At 40.0% G+C, this 19584-nt stretch overlaps 1 protein-coding gene across 8 annotated transcripts in view; it reads left to right on the top strand.

Annotated features, from left to right (window-relative positions):
• The window catches only part of KANSL1L (KAT8 regulatory NSL complex subunit 1 like), a 62760-nt gene that overhangs the window by 694 nt on the left and 42482 nt on the right, over positions 1-19584 (top strand). For 5 of the 8 annotated variants that reach the window (XR_011000992.1, XM_068196462.1, XM_068196463.1 and 2 more), the window contains exon 2: positions 5844-6949. Coding sequence is in view for 7 of the 8 variants with exons in the window: in XM_068196462.1 (XP_068052563.1) it covers positions 5844-6949 (1106 nt within the window). In the remaining variant the exon portion in view is untranslated. Of the gene's footprint in view, positions 1-1113; positions 2544-3387; positions 3938-5843; positions 6950-19584 lie in introns of those variants that run through there. The other 3 variants (XM_068196465.1, XM_068196464.1, XM_068196466.1) reach the window with 3 other exon arrangements.

Below are 19584 nucleotides of genomic sequence, written 5' to 3'. Positions count from 1 at the left end.
CGGGATTCGAACACCGGCTGGGAGCTTGCCGCGGGTAATCAGCGTGTGCCCACGGCCACGCGCTGCCGTGCCTCGGGGTCACCCTGCGCGGCGCTCCGCGCCGCTTACAGCGCTGGACACTTTAGGTGGAGTAGTTAGCAAAGCTGTGGCGAGCAGTCCTGCAGCCACATGCGAGTTCCCCTGTGCTCCTGGGCTAGACTTTCCATCCACTGGTTGCAAAATGAAGCGTCTCTCCACCCAGAAATGTAGCAGTGACTGAGGTATTCCGAACCTACCCCTCTCTAATAGGAAGCAAATTAAAAATGGGAGTTTTCAATTTCCAATTTGCAATGTGAGCCAATAAAAAAAAATCCAAATTATTAAAGTATGCCTTTTGTCAAAGGGTAAATATTTCCTTTTTGTGCTAGTTTAATAAAAAGGAAATACTAAAAATTACACTGATAAATGCACCATCTCAGAAAGCTGTCTGTGTGCCTTAGGACGCTCCTGCTGTATTGGTCCATGGTTCGAAATCCTGGGGAATGTTCTGAGGAGCTTTAATTCCAGTCATCTTAATTAGCGTCTTAAGAGCTGAGTGGGTCTCATTTAACAGCAGGTTTTATAGCCTTCTCTTCCAAGGCTGAAATTCTAAAGTATCACTGAACTGTTGATACGGAATTTACGATGAAAGATACCAGAAGGTATTGCAGATATTTATGTTAGAGACATATGTGCAGCTTTCTTACAGAGGCACCTGTTGTACTACAAAAAGCATTTAACATATATTAAAAATTACTTCAGATGTTGCTTTGCAAATACGGTGTTATAGACTGAGCAAGAATTAGTTGATGATGTGATAGTAAAATTGGAAATTATATCTATTCTCTGTTCAGATTAGATCTGAACAAGGAGGAAAACAAACCTGAGCAGATATTTTAATGAGTTGTGGATTTTACCATAAATTGGTACTGACGAGTTCCACTTGAAGTGCCTTCTTTTGGATGTTTTTTATGATTGAAACTTTGGGTGGTCTGCCTTAAATGGAGATCTCTTAGTGTTCAAAGAGAGATCCTTTTGTGGGGGGCTGGTGTCCTGTATTTTGGTGGGGTTTTTGTTTGGGTTTTTTTTTTTTCCAAGTAGGAGGAATTTGTGCTTATATCTTCTGGGGTGTACAAAACACTAGATTGTTTTTCCTGGATGGCTGTGCCTGCACAGTGAGCGCTGCTGAACACTGAGACTCTCCACATAATCCTGTTTGGGTTTATGGGTTTTTTCCCAATCTATTAATAGAACAAAATACTAAAATGCTTAAATACACATCATGAGTAACTGGTCTGCTTTTGAAGTGAAAACAAAAGCTGCCTACTGAAATGATTTTTTTTTTTTCACTCTTAAAGGCTGGTCCCAGGTGTGTTATTAAACACAGGCTTCTTTCCTTTTCCTTTCATACTCCTAACCAGGACATGCCCAGTGGGACCAATATCCTTTTTACGGTCGTTGCCGCAGACTATTCCATGAGAAAATGCAGACTGTGCTATCAAGCTGTTCTTGCTATTCTTAAAAATCACTACAATGCTGTAGGTTTTCCAAAGATTGGGAGGGGTAGGTAAAGGCTGAGGGATGCCTCCCACCAGGCAAGGCTTGCAGGAGCTGCCCAGGCTCGGTCCCGTGCGCTGCGCTCGGCTGAGGCAGTGCTGCAGCAGTGCCTGCCTGCCAGAGCACTTTATTTTTGTCCAGTGATTATCAGGGAGGCTGCCCAGGAGGAGCTGGGGATTACAGGACAAGCAGCACAAAGCTGTAGGAAACCAGGTTTTGGCAGTTGTGTTGCAGTTTGCTTTTCTAGCTGCCCTCTCTTCTGCAGGTTGTCTCTAAGAGGCCTCAAAACAAGTTGAAATACAGTATTTTTGAGCATTCTTGCTGAGATTAATTTTGAGTGTTTCACCAGAGACTGTCTGCTGTCAGGGACTTTGATTTGCTTTTGAAATGCCATCTATGCAAGGAATAAACAGTGGAAGTTGGCTTATCTGAAACACTGTTTATCTGTGAATAAGCTGGAAACAGTCATATTAATTTAAAATGTTGTTTGTAGGCTTCTGAGTTTCAAAACAAAAAGAAATAATTGGGAAAATATCCTCCTGGTCTCGAGGAATCTCATTATTAAGAAAAAAAATTCAGGTGTTTATGATGAAGAAAAATGACTCAATTTACAAGGAGAGAATGCTGCTGTAGAGGAGCTTTAAAAAGCCTCATGCGAGTGAAGTTTTATTGTCATTGGAAACGAAAAGATCACAAACAAAAAAGTCCACTATAAGACAAAGCAATCTTCCCCCCAAGCAAAAAATCCCCCAGAACACTGTCTGCAGTGTTGTGTAACCAAAGTGATAGTGTTATGCAAGGGGGAGAAGAGTCAAAAAGTGAAAGGACTGTAAACAAAAGCTGGGAAGGGAGGGAGTGCCACCCTGTGTGCTGGGTTGTGGCTGGGTTTTGTTGTGTTTCTTTTAAAAGGGTGCTGCTAATCACAACATGAAAACACTAGTTTCAGGATTTTGGCAAATTCTGTTGAGGTAAGCCTGGTAGGGAAAGAGTATAAGGAAGAAGTGTCAAAGGAGGACAAAATCAGCAGAGGGAGGGGAGGGGTAGAGGAGCAGGAGCCACTGGGGGATTAGGAACCTGTAGCTGCAGTGGTGGAAGGGAGCAGGGTGCAGGTCTGGCTGTGGTAAACTGCAATTCCCAGCTCTATCCTCCTGGATAATTAAGGCATTAGGGGAGGAGAAGCATAAAGTCACTTTAAACGTCAGTTGCTTTACTGTGTTTGTCTGGTACTTGTTTCTTCCCTTCCTCAGTACTTATCTAATATCAGTTTTTCTTTTTACAGTACTTTTTTACCTTTCAAGTGGAGTGCATATTCAGTAGATGAAAAGTGAACTGTTTGCCAGTTTAGCAGAATTTCAGCTGTTCTGGTTTTGAAACCTCAAGTAATACTCGATGCAAAAGAAATCTGTGAAATGGTTTACCTATGACCAAAAAGCTTTTCCCAGAAGGAAAGTACTTTTCTGGTGTACCATTTTGCAGTACTTCTCTTCCCTCCCTCTTTGCCTTTATTTTTTCCCCCCCTCCAAGATACTAGGGTTTGCTCTGGAAACTCACTTCCAATACGGGTGGAATTAAATAATTTTTGCAGCTTTCTGCCAAAATTAAATAAAATGTGTAAAAATGTAAATTGTATAACTTTTGTCAAGCCAAGTACTTGTACTAAAATTTGTTTATCATTTTTTTCAGCAGATACTTTGTTTTGCTTCTGTACCTATGACATTTTTGTGTGTATGTGTATGAACTTCTTGGAGAAATGCCAAGTGCTGGACACTGGCAATACCAGCTGTTATAAGTTCTTTTTGATGTCAGTGTAGTGAGGTGAGCACACCTGAGTGTCTCACACTGTCTTCAGGGCAGAAACGTGGCATGAAATTTCCAAGTTGCTGGGTAAGGGGTTAATTGAGTGATTTCCCCCTTAAAAAGCATTTTACTTACTTTTTAGCTGCTTTGTAGTTTAAGCATACTTGGTCAGGCACTCCAAATGACTGATTTGTCAATGCTCTTTAGTTCAGTGTTTGTGTTCCATATGAGGGTGTTTTGATTCTTCCCCTCTTCCCCTAGAAGAGTTAAAAAGAAGTCCCCCAGATGAAAAAAAAATTGGTAATGGTATTCATTGCAATTTTGGAAATTTGAAACTATACCAGAAGGGTATGTGGTATTTGAGGGAACGTGATGGAGTTAAAACACAGCACTATAAAGTTTTGTGCTGCCAGTACTTTGAATAACCTCCATCTTTATACAGGTATGTGATCCACATCTCCAAAGTACTTCTTCGCTTGAACAGCTCCCCTGTGTGTGGATGTTTCCTGGGTTTCAGGAGTAGCAACCTGTGCCTGCTAAACACTCAGACTAAGGGAGGTGGATGGTAAGTTGGTTCTTATAAATACATTGTTAGGTGAATGTAGATCTCAGGTTGATGGTGCTCTTCTTGGAGAGCTTCTTGGAATTCTCAGGAAGAGGTCAAACACAGGGGCTCCTGAGCTCACATTAACCCCACAGAGGAGCTGTTCAGTTTTTTCCCCTTATGTTTTAGCCATGCACAGTTGCTCTGACTTGCTATAGTTATTTGCCATTATGTAAGGGCCAGGGAGGCATTGGTGTCTGAATTCACACTCCTTTGGATGTACAAATTTGCAGGCCTGCTAGCTTTTACAAGAGGAAAGACACAAGTCAGCCAAGTGCTGAGAGCATTACTGAGTCACCAGAGCCTTTAGGATTTGGAGCTCCAGCTCTCAACAGTGCGTTCCCCTGTCTAATCCTAGAATGGGGTTCTTCCTGAACAGCTGTTCACTGGGAGGACTTTGTGCTGAGCTCCTCTTTAGGCTGAAGTTACTGGCTTATTTATAAAGGTTAAAATCCTGGGAATTTTAATGGTATCATTTACTATTAGCAGTAGGACCACCCAACCTGGTCCTACTGGGACCAGGAGTGTGATGTGTGGAGGTGAAAACCTTATGGATGAAGTACACATGGAGCAATGAAAGGCCAATAGAGCACACAGAAAGTGGTAAGGCAGTACTGGAGCATCACGTTTTGAGGGTTAAGGAGCAGGTATCCAAACTGGTATTTCTCAGCGCCTTAGGCTCCCACATCTCACTTTAATGTTTGCACCTTCAGTGCGAAAAATCTGTAGTTATAAACAAGCTAAGGCTTCAGACAGATCTTTTCTTAAGATCCATATGTGGCAGTCTCAGAATCATTGACCCCTTATGGGATCTGTGCATTGAAAGTTGCTGAGCTAGGCAGTTGCTGTGGAGATCAAGGAAACTGGAGACATTAAAAGGAGGGCAGTGCAAGTGCTGCTCAAGTAGTACACAGCTCAACAGAATTTACTGTGGCATTACTGTGCTGCACTCACTTTTGCTACTGCTCTCATGTGGTTTCTGGTTTTGTCTCTAGCTTCTTAATGAAGAGCTGACAGGAACTTACCTTTCAGGCTTCTGCAGGCCATGTTCAATTAAATCATTCATTAGGTTTATTTAACCATCTCCTAAACGAAGCTGTAAGTACGGTGCAAGTGATTTCTGCTTGCAGTAGATACAGTATGACTTGGCAGCATAGCTGCTGACAAGAAGGGGTGAAGATTGACATTGGTCTTTTGATCCCAGAGTCTGGGAGCCCTTTGTTAATTGGCAAGCCACAAGCAAAAGGATTTGTCAAGGAGAACTGTCATTTCTCAATTTGTTATGAAAAATGATCTGTATGTATTACACAGACAGTGCCTGATGAATAGAGTGGTATCCAAAGGCACGGGAAAGAATTCTTTTTTGGTAGGAAACTTCAGAACTTAGAGTTTTCTATTTTGAAAGCATTAGCCATGTTGATTGGATTCTAATGTGTATTTATGAGAATGTATAATAATTCATCAAATGCTTTCTTTATATAGATTTACAGTAAATCTGTTTCTCACAACAGTCACATTGCTCAAGGTCATGTTTTTCAGTTTGGACAAGGTTAGATGACAGACCTGAGTTTTTTGGGTCTTATTTCTCAGACTGATAGAATCAAAAATGAAATGAGGTATGAACAGTTATTCCCCTGAGATGTAAAGGCTTTCATTGTGCATGGAACAGCCTCTGAATGAAATCAAGAAAAAACAGAAAGGGTGTTCTTATTTGACTTGGGAGGCAACATAGCCTGTGTTCTTTAGATAACGTCCTTTTTTATGGAATTTTTGAATGATGTTGAGAGAATGAAATGTCTAACAGAGTTGTTGTATTTGTATTGTGTCATGAAAATGAGAAAATTTACATGGCCCATGTTATTTTCAGGTTTGCTGTAAACTACCTATCGTAGATATAATGACACCAGCTCTCAGAGAGGCAACAACAAAAGGTCATGGTATCCACTTGTCACCTTCTTTGTCCTCTAGAGCTGTGGAGTCTGATACAGCTTTGTACATGGAAAATTCCAGAGCAGTGGAAGAGAAGATAAAAGAGGACTCCATCGCACAGATTACTTGCTCAGTTCTGGGGTTCCCCACTGCTGAGCCCAACCTCAGGAATGACATGTTCAGTGTGCAGCATTTTGGTTCCCCACCATCCTCCAAGTGTTATCAGTCTGTCTTGTTAATGACTACAAATTCTGCGTTTAACAACAAAACTGGTAAGCAAACGAAAGTAGGAGAGCCTGGCTGCTCCAAGATGAGAAAGTCATTACATAATGGGGCTGATGCATCATTTGGTCATATTAGTCATTCAGAACCTGAGCAACAGGTCAAAGGGGCGGGGTTTTCAGAGACCACATCTCCGAACTTGGCAGGAATGCAGAGACTTTCAGGTTCAAGTGTAACTGAATCCAGTAACACAGAAGAAATGCAACTTTTAAATGGTAAATGGTACAAGAAGAATGGGGCTTTGGGTAGGGCTTTGGAAGTCTGCACTGAAACAATAAAAGGGGATTTATTACACCAAATTCTTCACGGGCCTTCAGAAGGGATTTTGAGCTGCACCCAGGAGGAGGTGTGTGCTCGCTTACTCCAGTGTGTCACTAAGCAACAAATGGAAATCAGTCGTGCCAAAAGAGCTCAGAAGCGTTTACAAATGCTCCTGGCGAAGCATGTTATCAAACACTGTGATCAGCAGCTGAAATGCTTTGTGAAACATCAGCTTCAGAGAATGAAGGTTTTCCATGAGCCAGCTAGATTTTTGAGCAATAGCTCCCTCAGATGCACTGAAGGTTTGCCAGAAAACAACACAACTACTTCGGAGAGTAGTTTTAGTGTGGATGTACAGAACGAAGTTAGCGTCGCACCGGGTGAAATCCGTGGCTTTGCACTTTCTGCTGGAGGGCTGCTGTCTCGCGTGGAGAAGGACCTGGACTCTGATGCAACATGTAGCAGCTCAGATGAAGATGGTGAGGAACAGACTGTGGAAGCGTAAGTGTTAAATTCCTGCTTAGACTCGTGTGCTTCTTACTTATAAATCAGGATGGAAGGGTCTAGACCTACAGATTCCGTCTTGTGTGAGTAACCTCACTCAATAGATAGTCTTACTGAAATCAGCAAGGTGTGAGCTGGGTTTGGCAGGAAGTATGAACTTCTAATTAATGCATTTAAGGAGCAGTTGCTTTACTAGAATTGCAGACAACTAGAGTTTGTACTGCACTCAGTTTGCATTACATCAATACTGCTAATACTTGAATGGTGCTGTAAATCAAATAGTGATCGCTGTAAATACTTGGGGCCAGAATGAAAATAATTTTAATTTTACTCTGGGGTTATTAAGAATTAGTCAATATCAGGATCTTAAAATCCACTATGTTGTGATGAAGAGTAAAAATTAAAAATTATCGTCTGATGCAGGTATCAAGCCATCCGGTATTTGGTGATAGGTATATTGAAAAAGTTTGGTTCTTTAGCTTTTAATTTTAAAAATATTAATTTACTTCCTGAAGTCACTCTGCAACTATGAATGTAGCTAGCAATGGAGGTTTTATTATTGCTGGTATTTTTTTCAGGATGAACCAGAGGGAAATTCATATCATTAACTTGTAGTGTCTTAAGTTGGCAGGAATCCTGTCAATGCAAGTTACAAATCAGTGGTGGGTGAGAGAAGATGGTAAAATTGCTCTCTGATGATGGTATCGCCTTTTTTTTTTTTTTAACCTCTAACTTGTTAACACAATATCTTCAGTCAAGAAATTTTAAAAAGCAATGAAAGGACTGCTGCTTTCCTCTTCCCAAAGCTGGAGAGATGAGCATGTCTTAAGGTTTGTTGGCTATAATAGTCAGGACTGTGATACACAGAAGAGAGCTGCACACAAATGCAGCAGCTTGGTGGGAACCTCATGATACCTACGTTTCTCGTGAGCTCTTACAAGCTAGTCAGGACAGGGTTTGTGCTTATTGGTCTTTCCTTATACCCTCTGCTATCAGAGAGTGTCTAGAAAAAATAAATAAAAAAATACTTAAAAACACTTACTGCCCATTCTGCTTCCTGAAAAGCATAATGCTCAGAAGAAATCAAGTAAGCTTCTGAAACTGGAAGAGCTTTGCCCTGTTACATATTTATAGCTTCAGTCTAACAAGGCTTTATCAAATCTCTGCTGTGTTCTGCTAAGCTCTGTAGGTCTGAAAAACTGAGGAGAAAATATTTTCTTTTACATATTATCAGAATGGTAAATGCTATGCTGAAGTCCAGCCAAAGCATAATGACTTGCCAACTAAGTTAGAAACACCTTAAATATTTGAGTTTGCAAAATAATTATTCTTTTGAAATATTTTAATAAAAAAACATCATTTGGGCTCTCCCCAGCATAGGAGAATCCACACTCTTCTCCTAACTGATATACTTGAACTTCTAAGTAATATGTCTGTTCTAGGATTCTTATCTTATGATTACATGAACTGAAAAAGAAAACTCTTGAGAAATTCTTGATTCTTGAACGGTTGTGGAATATGTAAAACTTGGACCAAAGTTTTGTGTGATGGTTTTATTTTTCCTTCCTGCCAGGGACACTTGAATTTCTAACTCTCCCTGGCAGTCCTTTACCTTTACTCCTTCTTGTGGCTTTTGGCAGTTATCTTTCCACTTAAGGCTTACTCGGTTTACTTTGTTGCACTGGTGAAAAAATCCACAGGGGATTATTAAGTGCAAAGCCATTACATTTGGCTCAGGAAATCCCCAAGCTGCTATTGCTAGGAGCTGAGGGAATGTTCATATTGCTGGAGAGACACCGCTCCCTCCATGCCTGCACTGTTGTAACATTGTTATCTCAGCTATTGCTGGGAGGCAGGAGGGCTGAGTAAGATGATCTGTAGTCTGACTCAGTGTGGCTCTTTATTTTGAGTTGTTTATTCTTGTCCCTTTATGTTCTTACTGATGAGCAGTTGTTCAGCAGCAGCGGCCTTGCTATGTTGGCAGGGAAGGAATCACTGGCGTTTGAGGTGTGCTGCTGGGCCAGCAAGCTCAGAGTTAAAAGTACTGCCTGATTTAAGCAAAAGACTTGTCTGTGAGCCTAGGCTGAAGCAATACTTGAATTAACATACAGTGAGGACAGGCTGTCTCTTATTTGAATTTATCATTATCTTCAGCTCAGAATGTATTTCTTCATTTCTCCAGCCTTCCTAAGATTTGCCTTTGGGGCTAAAATGCTGCCCTTTTTCTTTGAGGTAACAAAGGTAAATCAGTTATTCACCAGTTCAGCTGGTAAGATTTGCTGTTTCCTGAGCCTTGCCACTTTAAGGCCTTCTGGATTGCCTTTCATAGGGACAAAAGAAACAAAGTTAATATCTATTTTTATTTCTGCTGTGTGGATTTATATGCTTTGAATTGCCTTTCTGTCCTTGGGAATTGGCTGTAAGTGCTTTCCAGAAGCAATAGGATCATGCAGGTGAGACAATACTCATTTCCTCACCTGTATGGAGATTTTTATTTTTCATAGTGAGGGGTTTTACTCTGAATTCCTCTGTGATAATCTTCATAATATGTAACTGTAGTTACTATAAGGCTCAAGTAATGGAACAATGAATGGAAAGAATGTTTTGGTTCTGCCCATAGCTCAGTGTACTGATTGCATTTAACTTGAGGGTATAATCACAGTGGTGACTGATCATTGCTGTGACTGTGGTGTTTCTCATTCTTTTTGTTGGGGGAGGAGGTACCAATCAAATGTGCAAGGCAGGGAGGAACCTGCAGTAACTATGCCTGCCTGAGAACAGTCTGTTTCCCATCAGGAGGGAAAAGTTGATTCCAGCTCCAATTCCTCATGCTACATAAGAAACCTGGAGTTATTTTTAGTGTTTTGAGCCTGTTCATTCTCATTATCCTGAAAAGAGTTTTTCCCAATGAGTATTGACATAAGCTCTTCTGAGCTGTATCTCAATGCTTTGTGGCTCAAGTAAGATTTTCTTTATCCATCTATTTCAATACCTTTGTTGTCCAGTTGCAAATAGCAGTTGTGAGATATTTAAACCATTGTTCCTGCACTACATAGATTCTGTCCTCAAGACAAGAGAGATCCTTGGTCTGCTGGTGAAGGCAATTCACAATACTTAACAAACTTCTCTAGTTCTTAGGGTAATTGGAAAGGCTCATCTCATTTCAAAAATTTAATCAAAACATATTTTATTCTTTTCAGAGTCTACTAAAAAGAAATATGAAAAAAAATTGTCTGTCTTCAGCACCTTTGTAATTTTGTTGCTGCTGTCATCTCATTAATGTCTTTAACCTGTCAGTTTTCATAGCACCACATTTCCAGCAGTAATTGTTGGTGTATTTTAGGACACTCCATCCTTTGGGCTTAGGAAATTCTCTCAGGGGATGTGGTAGTCCTTCTCTGTAATTTTCCAAAGGCAGCTTTTAGGTGCTGCTCTCTGTCTCACTGTTAGGTGTTAGAAACCAGAGCAGAGAGAGTACCCAAGGAAGGCAACACAAAGCTGACCATGAGTAATCCCTTTAGGGATTCATAACTAACACTTGATTTGCAACATAGGCAACATTTCATCAGCTGAATTTACTTGAAACTTGTTGATCTTTGTGGTTCATGAAGATGAAAGACGATACATAGAAATAGTCATAGATTTCAGACAAGGTGAATTGGATGATGATGTGAGCTCAAAGGATTTTAAATACTACAGCTCCGCTCTGGCAGCAGTGTGTATCCTGCTAGGCCAACTCCTCATTCTTATTGATGTATTTTGTGTCTATTCCTGATGTAGTAGGAAATGCAATGTACCACAAAGAACACCGATGCTCAGGTAGTTGTTTGGGAAACCTTTAAAGTTGCAGAGTTTTGCTTCTATGTCCACTATGTGTGTGATCTTCCAGAATCAAAAGATACATCACTGTGGTTCTTTGAAGAAACAGCTGCTCACTCCATCTAACAGTGGTGCATCTAATAGATAAGACAGGAAACCTGCTCGCAGTAGATTTTTCTGCAAAATAAGTAGCTCTTTCTACTCATGACAAATCCTGTGCCTTGTTTTCCCAGTTCTCCTTTCCCTATCCAAATACAATCCTTTTGCATTATTTGGTGGGATTTTCCCTCTGAAATGTTTTCATGCCTTTTGCTCTGATTTCTGAAAGACATGTTTGACTGATTATCCTCCAGCAACCTCAAGCCTGACGAAGACTCACTGTTATATTTTTCCATGCCCACAGGATTTGTTGTGCCTGGAAACTTTTATAATGAATGTGAAGAGATAGTAAATCTTTCTTTTTTATTTTTTTCTTCTTTATTTTTTTCCCCCTTAGATTACTAGTTGGAAAGAGAAGATGGGAAATCTGCTTTTAGTACAAACATGTGATGGGCAGGGGAGCATTAAGGCAGAGAAAATACAGGAAGGAAGAAAACATTATGACTAGTATCTCCAGATGTAATATTTTTGTTCCAGATTATTTTCCATTTTCCTAGCATTTTTTTCTTGTGGCTAACTGAGCAACATCAATGCAGTTCTGCAGGCCTGGCTATACATGGCACTGCTTAAGGGACAGGGTTTATTGCATGTCTTGGAGCCATGTTATAAAGGAGGCTGCTTGTTTTTGCAAGGTCAGGTCTTAATTTTCCACACTGAGCTGTAATTTCTCTTCATGCCTGATATGAGAACTGAATTATGAGTTTGGGAAGGGGAGGAGGAGAGTCTGCCAGGACAAAATGCTGCTCTTAGGCACAAACCCCCGCTCGTTTCCTGGTTTTAACACCTTTTTAGTTTATAAGTCCAGGAAATGTCTTATTTGCATAGAAGATTAATGTGAGGGCTTTTGAATAACTATAAATTCATGGCTGCAAATAATATGCTGATGTAAGAATGTTGTATATGTTGCTTTTTCAAGAATTCCATTTTCTCAATTCTTGGCTCCTATCACAAGGATGTGGGAGAGAATGAAAGAAAGGATAGCTTTACATCACCTTCTGTTTTAACTCTCAGGATACATGTATTATTTCAGAATATATTTAACCCCACTTGGTTGGGTTTCCATAAGATGAATTAACAACTTCTTCAGGGTCCCACATGCATTTACTGTTGTGCCTTAGAGAACTCACGTGCAGGAATAAAAACTTGCTGTTCAGCAAGGCTTTGTTCTTACAATACCAGAGTAATGCTTTTGTTAGTGGGGATCCTGATTTCTAACCTGTAATTACGTTAATATTTTTGCAGCTGCTGAAGGCAGACTGAAAGGTTTTAGTGAAAGGCAGAAGGTTTGACAGGTTTTAACCTGCAAGGGAAACTTGGAGCTGGGAATCTCGCATCTTTTAAGTTAGATGGGTGTTGAATTCATATTAAATAAAAACTTGGCATTACTCTTCTTAATAACTTTTTAATACACAGTCAAGATAGTGTAGTAAAATAACAAATCTAATAAGCAGGCACATATGTATGCATATATAACCTTGTATGCTTAATTAAACTGGAGACAAGAAGAATTTGGTGCTTGATGTCAAGTGCTGATTAATCAGTGTTTTATGGCAAGCTTTATTTCTTTCACTAAGCTGTGAAATCTGTTTGTTTTAATTAAAATACTTGTTTATAAACAACAATGAACTGTCTTTATAATTTCTTGTAAAGCAAGGGCAGTGTTATTTTGGTTTATAGCTAACACTGATTTAGTGAGAATCTACTTCAAAGGGATACACCCAGTGCCTTTGAGAATCAGCATACATGGGCCCCTGATACAGGAAATAATTTAAGTGCTTTCCTTTTCACATGAAGTAAAAAGTGTGCATAAAGACTTCCCAAAATAGGAATGCTCTCCTGTAACAGGGTTTCATTCATACTGCTAAATATGGGTTAGAATGTGATGTTAGATGTTGGATTTAAATATATTGACCCCTGCTTTTTTTTTTTTTACTGAAACAGCTATAAATTATTTTATTTTCATACACACACTTTGCCTAGCTCTTGTGAATTAAAAGACGTTTTCTGTTGGGGAATTTAAATCAATTCAATTTTCAGTTAGCAAACTCTAGTTACTGATTCTGGTGTTGGAAAAACAAATACACCTGAAGGTCTATGTTTGAATATATGTAATATAAACTCCCTTTCTTCGCAGCCCATGGGGTAGACTGAGCAGCAGAAAAACTCAGTGAAATTCAATCCCAGGCTCCTACAAAACACCCAAATACCAAACTGTTCAAACATACATTATGTTCCCCAACCCTTGCTGAATGTAGGCAATGACATCAGTGTGTGGTGGTGTCTTTGCTGCTGCTCCTGCTCTGTCTCACCTGATTTCTCTGTCCTCAACTTGCCCACCTACCACAGCCCATCCTGGCTCTCCTGGCAGGGACAGTTTGTACTGCTCCGTAGGGCTGTAACCCCTCCACTACTAAAAGCCTGCTGCTGATTTCCAGTGCATCTGGCATGAGCCTTCCTGGTTCAACTGTTAGTTGTCCAAAATGTCTCAGAAAGAATATGGTTCTTACAGATTTTACATTGGAATCTGATACTATATATGCATATACATATATATATATCCTGACTTATAAGATGGAATTGGAGCTTACAATACCATAGCATCTTTTCCTTGTAAGAATATACATACAAATTTTGGAGTAAACTTCAGTGGCTGGATAGCATTGATGTGCTGCTTGTGTGCTGGCATAATGTTCCATTTGCACAGATCTTTAAAGGAATGTATTTTGTAAGTTCTGCCTTATTTTATGTTGAGCATGGGCTACAGATGTAGCACTGCTTGGTTTCTTTTTGAAGGGCAGTTGTGTAATACTTAGAATTTCTAGGCCTGTGTTCCTGGTGTTTTGTTGTTAATCTATTGATGTTGTGCCATTTCAAAGACAAGAAAAGAAGCTCGTTTCTAGGCAGTTCTTGAAGTTTTTTTCTCTGCATTTTAGCACTACCTGCTTCTCTGCTTCATGTTGAACTGATGTACAGCATGTTGGGGTGCTGGAGCAGATAATAGAACCTTAAAAATTAATATTAAAATATTTTTAACAAAAGCCATTGGCAGATAGTTTACAGCATGTTTGGTTTTTCTTTTTTTATTTTATTAAGAGGAAATGCTACTGGTTGTTTACCTTTTGCAGGTTTTTCTTTCTGGGCAGTTAATATTCGGACTGACTCCACCTTCACTAACCCATTTGGCCTTTTATAATTAACTCCGCTCTAAAGAATTACGTAAACAGAGCTAGAGGTGAAGAGCACCCACCAGCTTTGTGAAGCCAGCCATTGGAAAGATTCAGCACTCTAACCGATCCTTTAAGAAGCTGAATTTTTAATTTATTCTGTCCCCAAATTGAGTTGACAATTCAGTGCAAGTATAACAGTTCAGTTTCTAATATAAAACAGCAGCAGTAGTGTGATCCTTTGCAGGAACCCTGTAGCAGGCAAACACTGTCTGTGGCACCTCATCAGTTTGGAAGGTGGGATTTCCCTGTCACGTACGGAGTGTATATAGTGCATCAATGAAATTCTTATGAAGCCTTTCCCTTTCTAGGGTTTCTAAGCACAGAGACTTTCCCTTCTTATATTTTCAGTTTTCTCCTACAGCCTTTTTTCTCTGAATATTGATTTTTCTCTTTTATCCTCCCCACTGTCCCTTCTCATTTTGTGGAAGATGTAAAAATGTGATTCCATTGCTACTTAATTCCTTGCTACCTAATTTTTTTTCTCCATAAATTTTCTCTTCAAGAGAAAAATCACAGCTATGGTTGATAATTTCAGGTATTACTGCATAAATTCCTCAGGTCTGATGGCATAGCAGAAGTGTTCAGCTGGGTACAGTTTTTTCATTTGGGAAGGTAAGATATGTATTATGTGTTGGGATCAACATGCATTATTGGATGCAATTCTGAAAATATTGAATGGCCTCAGTGTGTTAGAGATGGTGGGACCAGACATGGGTGCCAGAAATTGCAGTAATAAGCAGTTGCTGATGTCTGTAGATGATAGGGAGAACTATAACCCATGTTTTGGGAAGCTGTGTAGTGTTTCAGAGGAAAATGTGTAGTGTTTGGGAAGTTTTGGGAAGCTGTGTAGTGTTTCAGAGGAGAATGCCAGGTAAAAATTCCTTTTAAACACCAAAGGAGATAGCAACCTGGTAGGATCCAGTAGAATGACCTGGAGATCTTCACAGAGATTGCAAACTAATTTTGAGCACCAGAGAAATTCCCTTGGTCTATTTTTTTTGGAGTAGGAGTGGGGTGGGGAGTGCATAGCTTGGTTTGATGTTGGTTATTCCAAAACAGCAGCACACTGCTCCTGGATAGTCTGTGCAAAGGCTGAGAGTGAACTGCCACAGTAAGTAATGTTTTTTTTGTGTAATGTTGATCAGCCATAATAATGTTGATCGGCCAAAATCGTTGCAGTTTGGTTTTAATCTTTTTTTCTACTCAGGAATGCATAGAGGAGATTGCATTCATAAAATAGCACACACTGCTTTTTTTAGTTATGTGGTTGTTAGGGGTTTAACAGTTAACTGATCCAGGGGAATTAATGCTTCAACAGCAACTGAAGTTAGTTCATTCTGAAAACAAACATTATGTAGGTGCTCTGGAAGAATTAGTCCTTGAGAAAGCATTTACGGGTCATTTAATGGTTGGACATATTTGTTCAGCTATTACAAGTGTTGGAGGTTTTGGTTGGGAGTGGGCACACACTTTTATCTCATGACTAAAATCTAGATAAGGTTATCTAAAATACAAGCATATCTGAATTCACCTAATTTGAATATTTTATATAATCTAGTCTTCGTAGGTAATGTCTTATTTACTGTCAGTGTCTGCAAAGAGAAGAAAAATGAATATGTTGAATTTTTCCACCATTTTGACCAAAAGTTTCAGAAGCCCTGGGCCCACATTAGTGGCTTACAAGAAAATACTTGTATTCAGGACAGTTCTTTTTTGGGCTTTACCATGTGTAGTCAGAGAACTGAGTGTAATGGTGGTGAAAAATTAGGGGCACCTGAGGAAGTTCACAGCTTGTCAGCTCCAGTCCTGGAGGGACTCCCTCCACACTAGTGTGCTGTGGGGCATTTGTGATAGAGTGCTGTGTGGAGAATGTTGTGTACAACCGGGTGAGCTTCCCAAGAGAATTGGGGGATGAGTGATTTTTTTCTCCAATGTTTCATGAAGTTTATGGTGAGTCATATGATGTCTGGATGGAACTTAAAGACTGGAGAACTTTCTGATTTCTTCTTGCTTTTCATTTTCTGGAGATCAATCCTTCATAAAAACAATAAACTTCTGCCATAGTTTTTAGTGACTCCCACTAAGGAGGGTGATCAGCTCTTTATCTTCAGGGTAGAGTCAGATTTATGAGCTGCTTCTTGCTCCCAAATACTTCACTGCTATGTGATTAGCAATAGGCTTCTGTTAGTCCAGGAGTTCCCAGTGAGAGGAGATGAACCAGCAGGGATGGTGAAGGTCACTTTAGCACTATCGTCTGAAAACTGGGTGCCAGAGCAATGTGGATTAAACCAAAGGGAGCATCACCTAGCAGAAAGAGCAAATTACCTCATGTTGAGAGACTAAGCAGAAACATTATGTGGGGATGTCAGGAGCAGCTGCCCTTCTTATGTTTAATGAAGAATTTTGGAATTGGAGGATTCTTTTTCTCACCCACATCATGTGAGTGCCTTGCTCTCTGACTTTTGTGCATTTAAGAGTGTTGTTACTTGAAAATGTTGGTGTTTTTAAAGCCTTTTGAAAGGTAACAGTGTTATAGGCTGTCAAATGGTTTTTTCAGTTTTGATGCGGGTCTGTTGCAAGCACGCTCCTTTCCTGTTTAGCAGGAAGCATCCTGTCATTGTCCCTGCAGACATGTCATGGCAGGGCATGTTACTTCTTCTCAGTGGGAGTTACAAAGATGGAAGGCTCTAGTTTGCTTTAATTTTCAGCATGTGGGATAACTTGTGGAGAAGCTTGCCGTGGTCACAGAGCTGCACACTCTAAAATACTCTTTCCTGTGCTCATCATACCTGCTTGAACCAACCTTCCTGGATACATACTGTCAATCCCAGGTTCTCTGTGTTTTGTGCATTTTAAACACCACTGTGTTTCTCCATAATTTATGAACAGTTTTCAGGCTTATTGTTTTGTTTGCTTATAAAAATAAATTATTCCTCTAAGGTTTAAATTCCACCTCTTCTTGTCTCCTGTTACCAAAAAAATCCCAAACCCACGCACAGACCCCAACCAGTAGTGTGTGTAGCACAGCAATTTTATCTTGGTTAGCTGCTGCCATTTTTGCTCAGCTAGGTTGCCTGCATTTGTTTTTTGGGACAAGCTGGTCTTAGCTATTGGGAAAACATAAATCTCACTGAAAACACAATAGAGGCACTGGAAATACTTCTGAGAGTCCTGTTGTGTTCTGCAATGTTGGTTTGGTTATGTAAAAACATGGTTTGTTCTCAGTGTTTCTCTCTGAGGGAAGGTGAGAGTGCTAAAGGGTTCATCTGTGTGTTCTGTCCTTAGGTCATGGCTGAAACTTCCTTCAGTTCCAGCATCACTACCGACTGTAATAGCAGTACTTAGTGTTAGGGAATGGCTGCAGGAATAGGGTCATGGATCGATGGAACAATTGTCCAGCAATCCTCTGTTTGAGACCCCAGACCTGAGCTCTGTGCCCGGGAGGAGCTCTGGCCTGGGAAATTGGCCTGGGAAACAGCACTGGGCCTAGGCCTGTGAACAGCACACTGTGCATGTACAGACAGCAACAGGCAGAAGATCCTTGAGATAGGAGCTGTACAAGAACAGGATGTAAAACAAGATGTACTTAGCAAAGTAAAATATATCAAGCTAGAAGATGAAAAACTTAGCTGCAGCTGAAACTGCAAGTAGAAGAACATAAAACAATGAAACTTTATGAATTAACCAATGAGAGCTTGTTGCTGACATTGCTTGTAAAAGACTATATAAACTGACAGGATCTTTGAATAAATTGGAGCTTGCTTATCAATCATATTGATGGTGTGCTTGTCTTCCCTCACCGCCCACGACCCTTAGTGCTCTTTACTTGCCTCTTCAGTCTCAGCAGAAGCAAGTAGCATGAAATACTTAGACTGCCTCTACTGTTGCTGATGACCCCCAGCTGAACTCTTTTCCATACTTTGGGATGCCCTAGCACAGCCTGAATGTCTGTTCCCAGCTACATTTTTAATCATACTTTGCATTTGTCTTTGTGCTTGTTGTGCTTAGTTTGTTCCGCTGCATTTCTTTGCTTTCCTTCTCTTGTAAGTTGTGCACGATTGACTTGCAGTCCAACCAAAATAGAAATGCAGGCAGGTATTTTGCATGGAAACAAGTTGCCCCTGATGCAATTTCAGCATGTTTTCCTAGGGCAATTTAAACGAGTTGGTTTTTTGATACAAAATCAATATAGCATGTTCTCTTCCAATTCTATCAGTCCTGGATGAATGTTGGAGGTCATTTGCAGATTTAGAGTCATTACAAGAGCAGTAAGTTTATATGCAAATTTAATATTCCACTGTACTACAGTACTGAACATGAGAAACTTTACCAGTGTAACATGGTTTATACTGAGTTGCTAGCAGAAGAAAGATTTTGGAATTCCTGTTGAGGATGTATGATCTTAGAGTCAAAAGCACAGAAACCAAGTAAAGATACTTTGCAAAGGGAGTACACAGGAAGTGGGACAGACAGAAACATCTTTTTTCTTGTCTCATTCCCAACATAAAACAAGAGCAAGAGCTTCTTCTTTAGCACCTTCTTCTGACTTCCTCCTCCAGTGACAGGTTATTTTTGTAACTGTGCTTGATTTTTTGGTGTTTTTTTCTTATTCTTCTCTGGGTTTGCAGAGTTAATGAATTCTCTGAAGCCACCTTGAAACAACTTCCTTTACTGAGTGAATGTTAAGCTTTACAGTCTAGCAGGAAGAGATTTACCCAGGTTTGGGTTTTGTTTCAGGGTTGGTTTGGATTTTTATTGTTGCAGAAATAGGTTATCATCTGTCACTTGAGTGACTGTACTACTTTGTATGCGAACAGCTCACTTTAGGATTGTGAGGATAGCTCATAGTGATTTTATCTTCTTTAGGAGTTACAAGCTGTACTAAAAGATTTGTATAGAAATAGGCTTAGAGGAAAAGATGGTTAAAAATAATGCAAGATCAAACAAATAGCAGTGACAGGGATGGGAACAGAGTTCAGCAATGCTCCTGTCTCTTTATCCTGTGTGCAATGCATCAAAACGGGAAAGGGATCTAGACTTAAACTTGCTTCAGTCATGCTGCCCCTAAAATTAAAATTAACTAGGAGCAGCTCTCTAATCCATGTCTCCCTGTAGCTGCCCAAGTCTTGAGCAGGCATTGGGCAGAGTCTTTGAGCAGGCACGGGGCATGGGGTAGCGTGGAGAGACAGAGAAGCTAAAATTGTTTCCTTTGGCCTGAGCGTAAAATGTTTGTGCATAGTTCAGTGGAAGCCTTTCCCTAGAGTGGGGCCTAAGGGCATTGTTACACAGTGTAATTAAATGCTGTTATTTTAATTATATAATAGAATTTAAAGCCTTAAGAAATACTTCATAGTGTTTTAGAATGAAGCAAAAAAGTACTTAATATATTTACCAGTGAATGCAAATGATTCAAGATTAAATACTGTG

The sequence above is a fragment of the Anomalospiza imberbis genome, chromosome 7, assembly GCF_031753505.1.
Source record: "Anomalospiza imberbis isolate Cuckoo-Finch-1a 21T00152 chromosome 7, ASM3175350v1, whole genome shotgun sequence".
NCBI lineage: Eukaryota > Metazoa > Chordata > Aves > Passeriformes > Viduidae > Anomalospiza > Anomalospiza imberbis.
The sequence above is the reverse complement of the archived record's forward strand: the minus strand, read 5'-3'. Positions and strand labels throughout refer to the sequence as shown.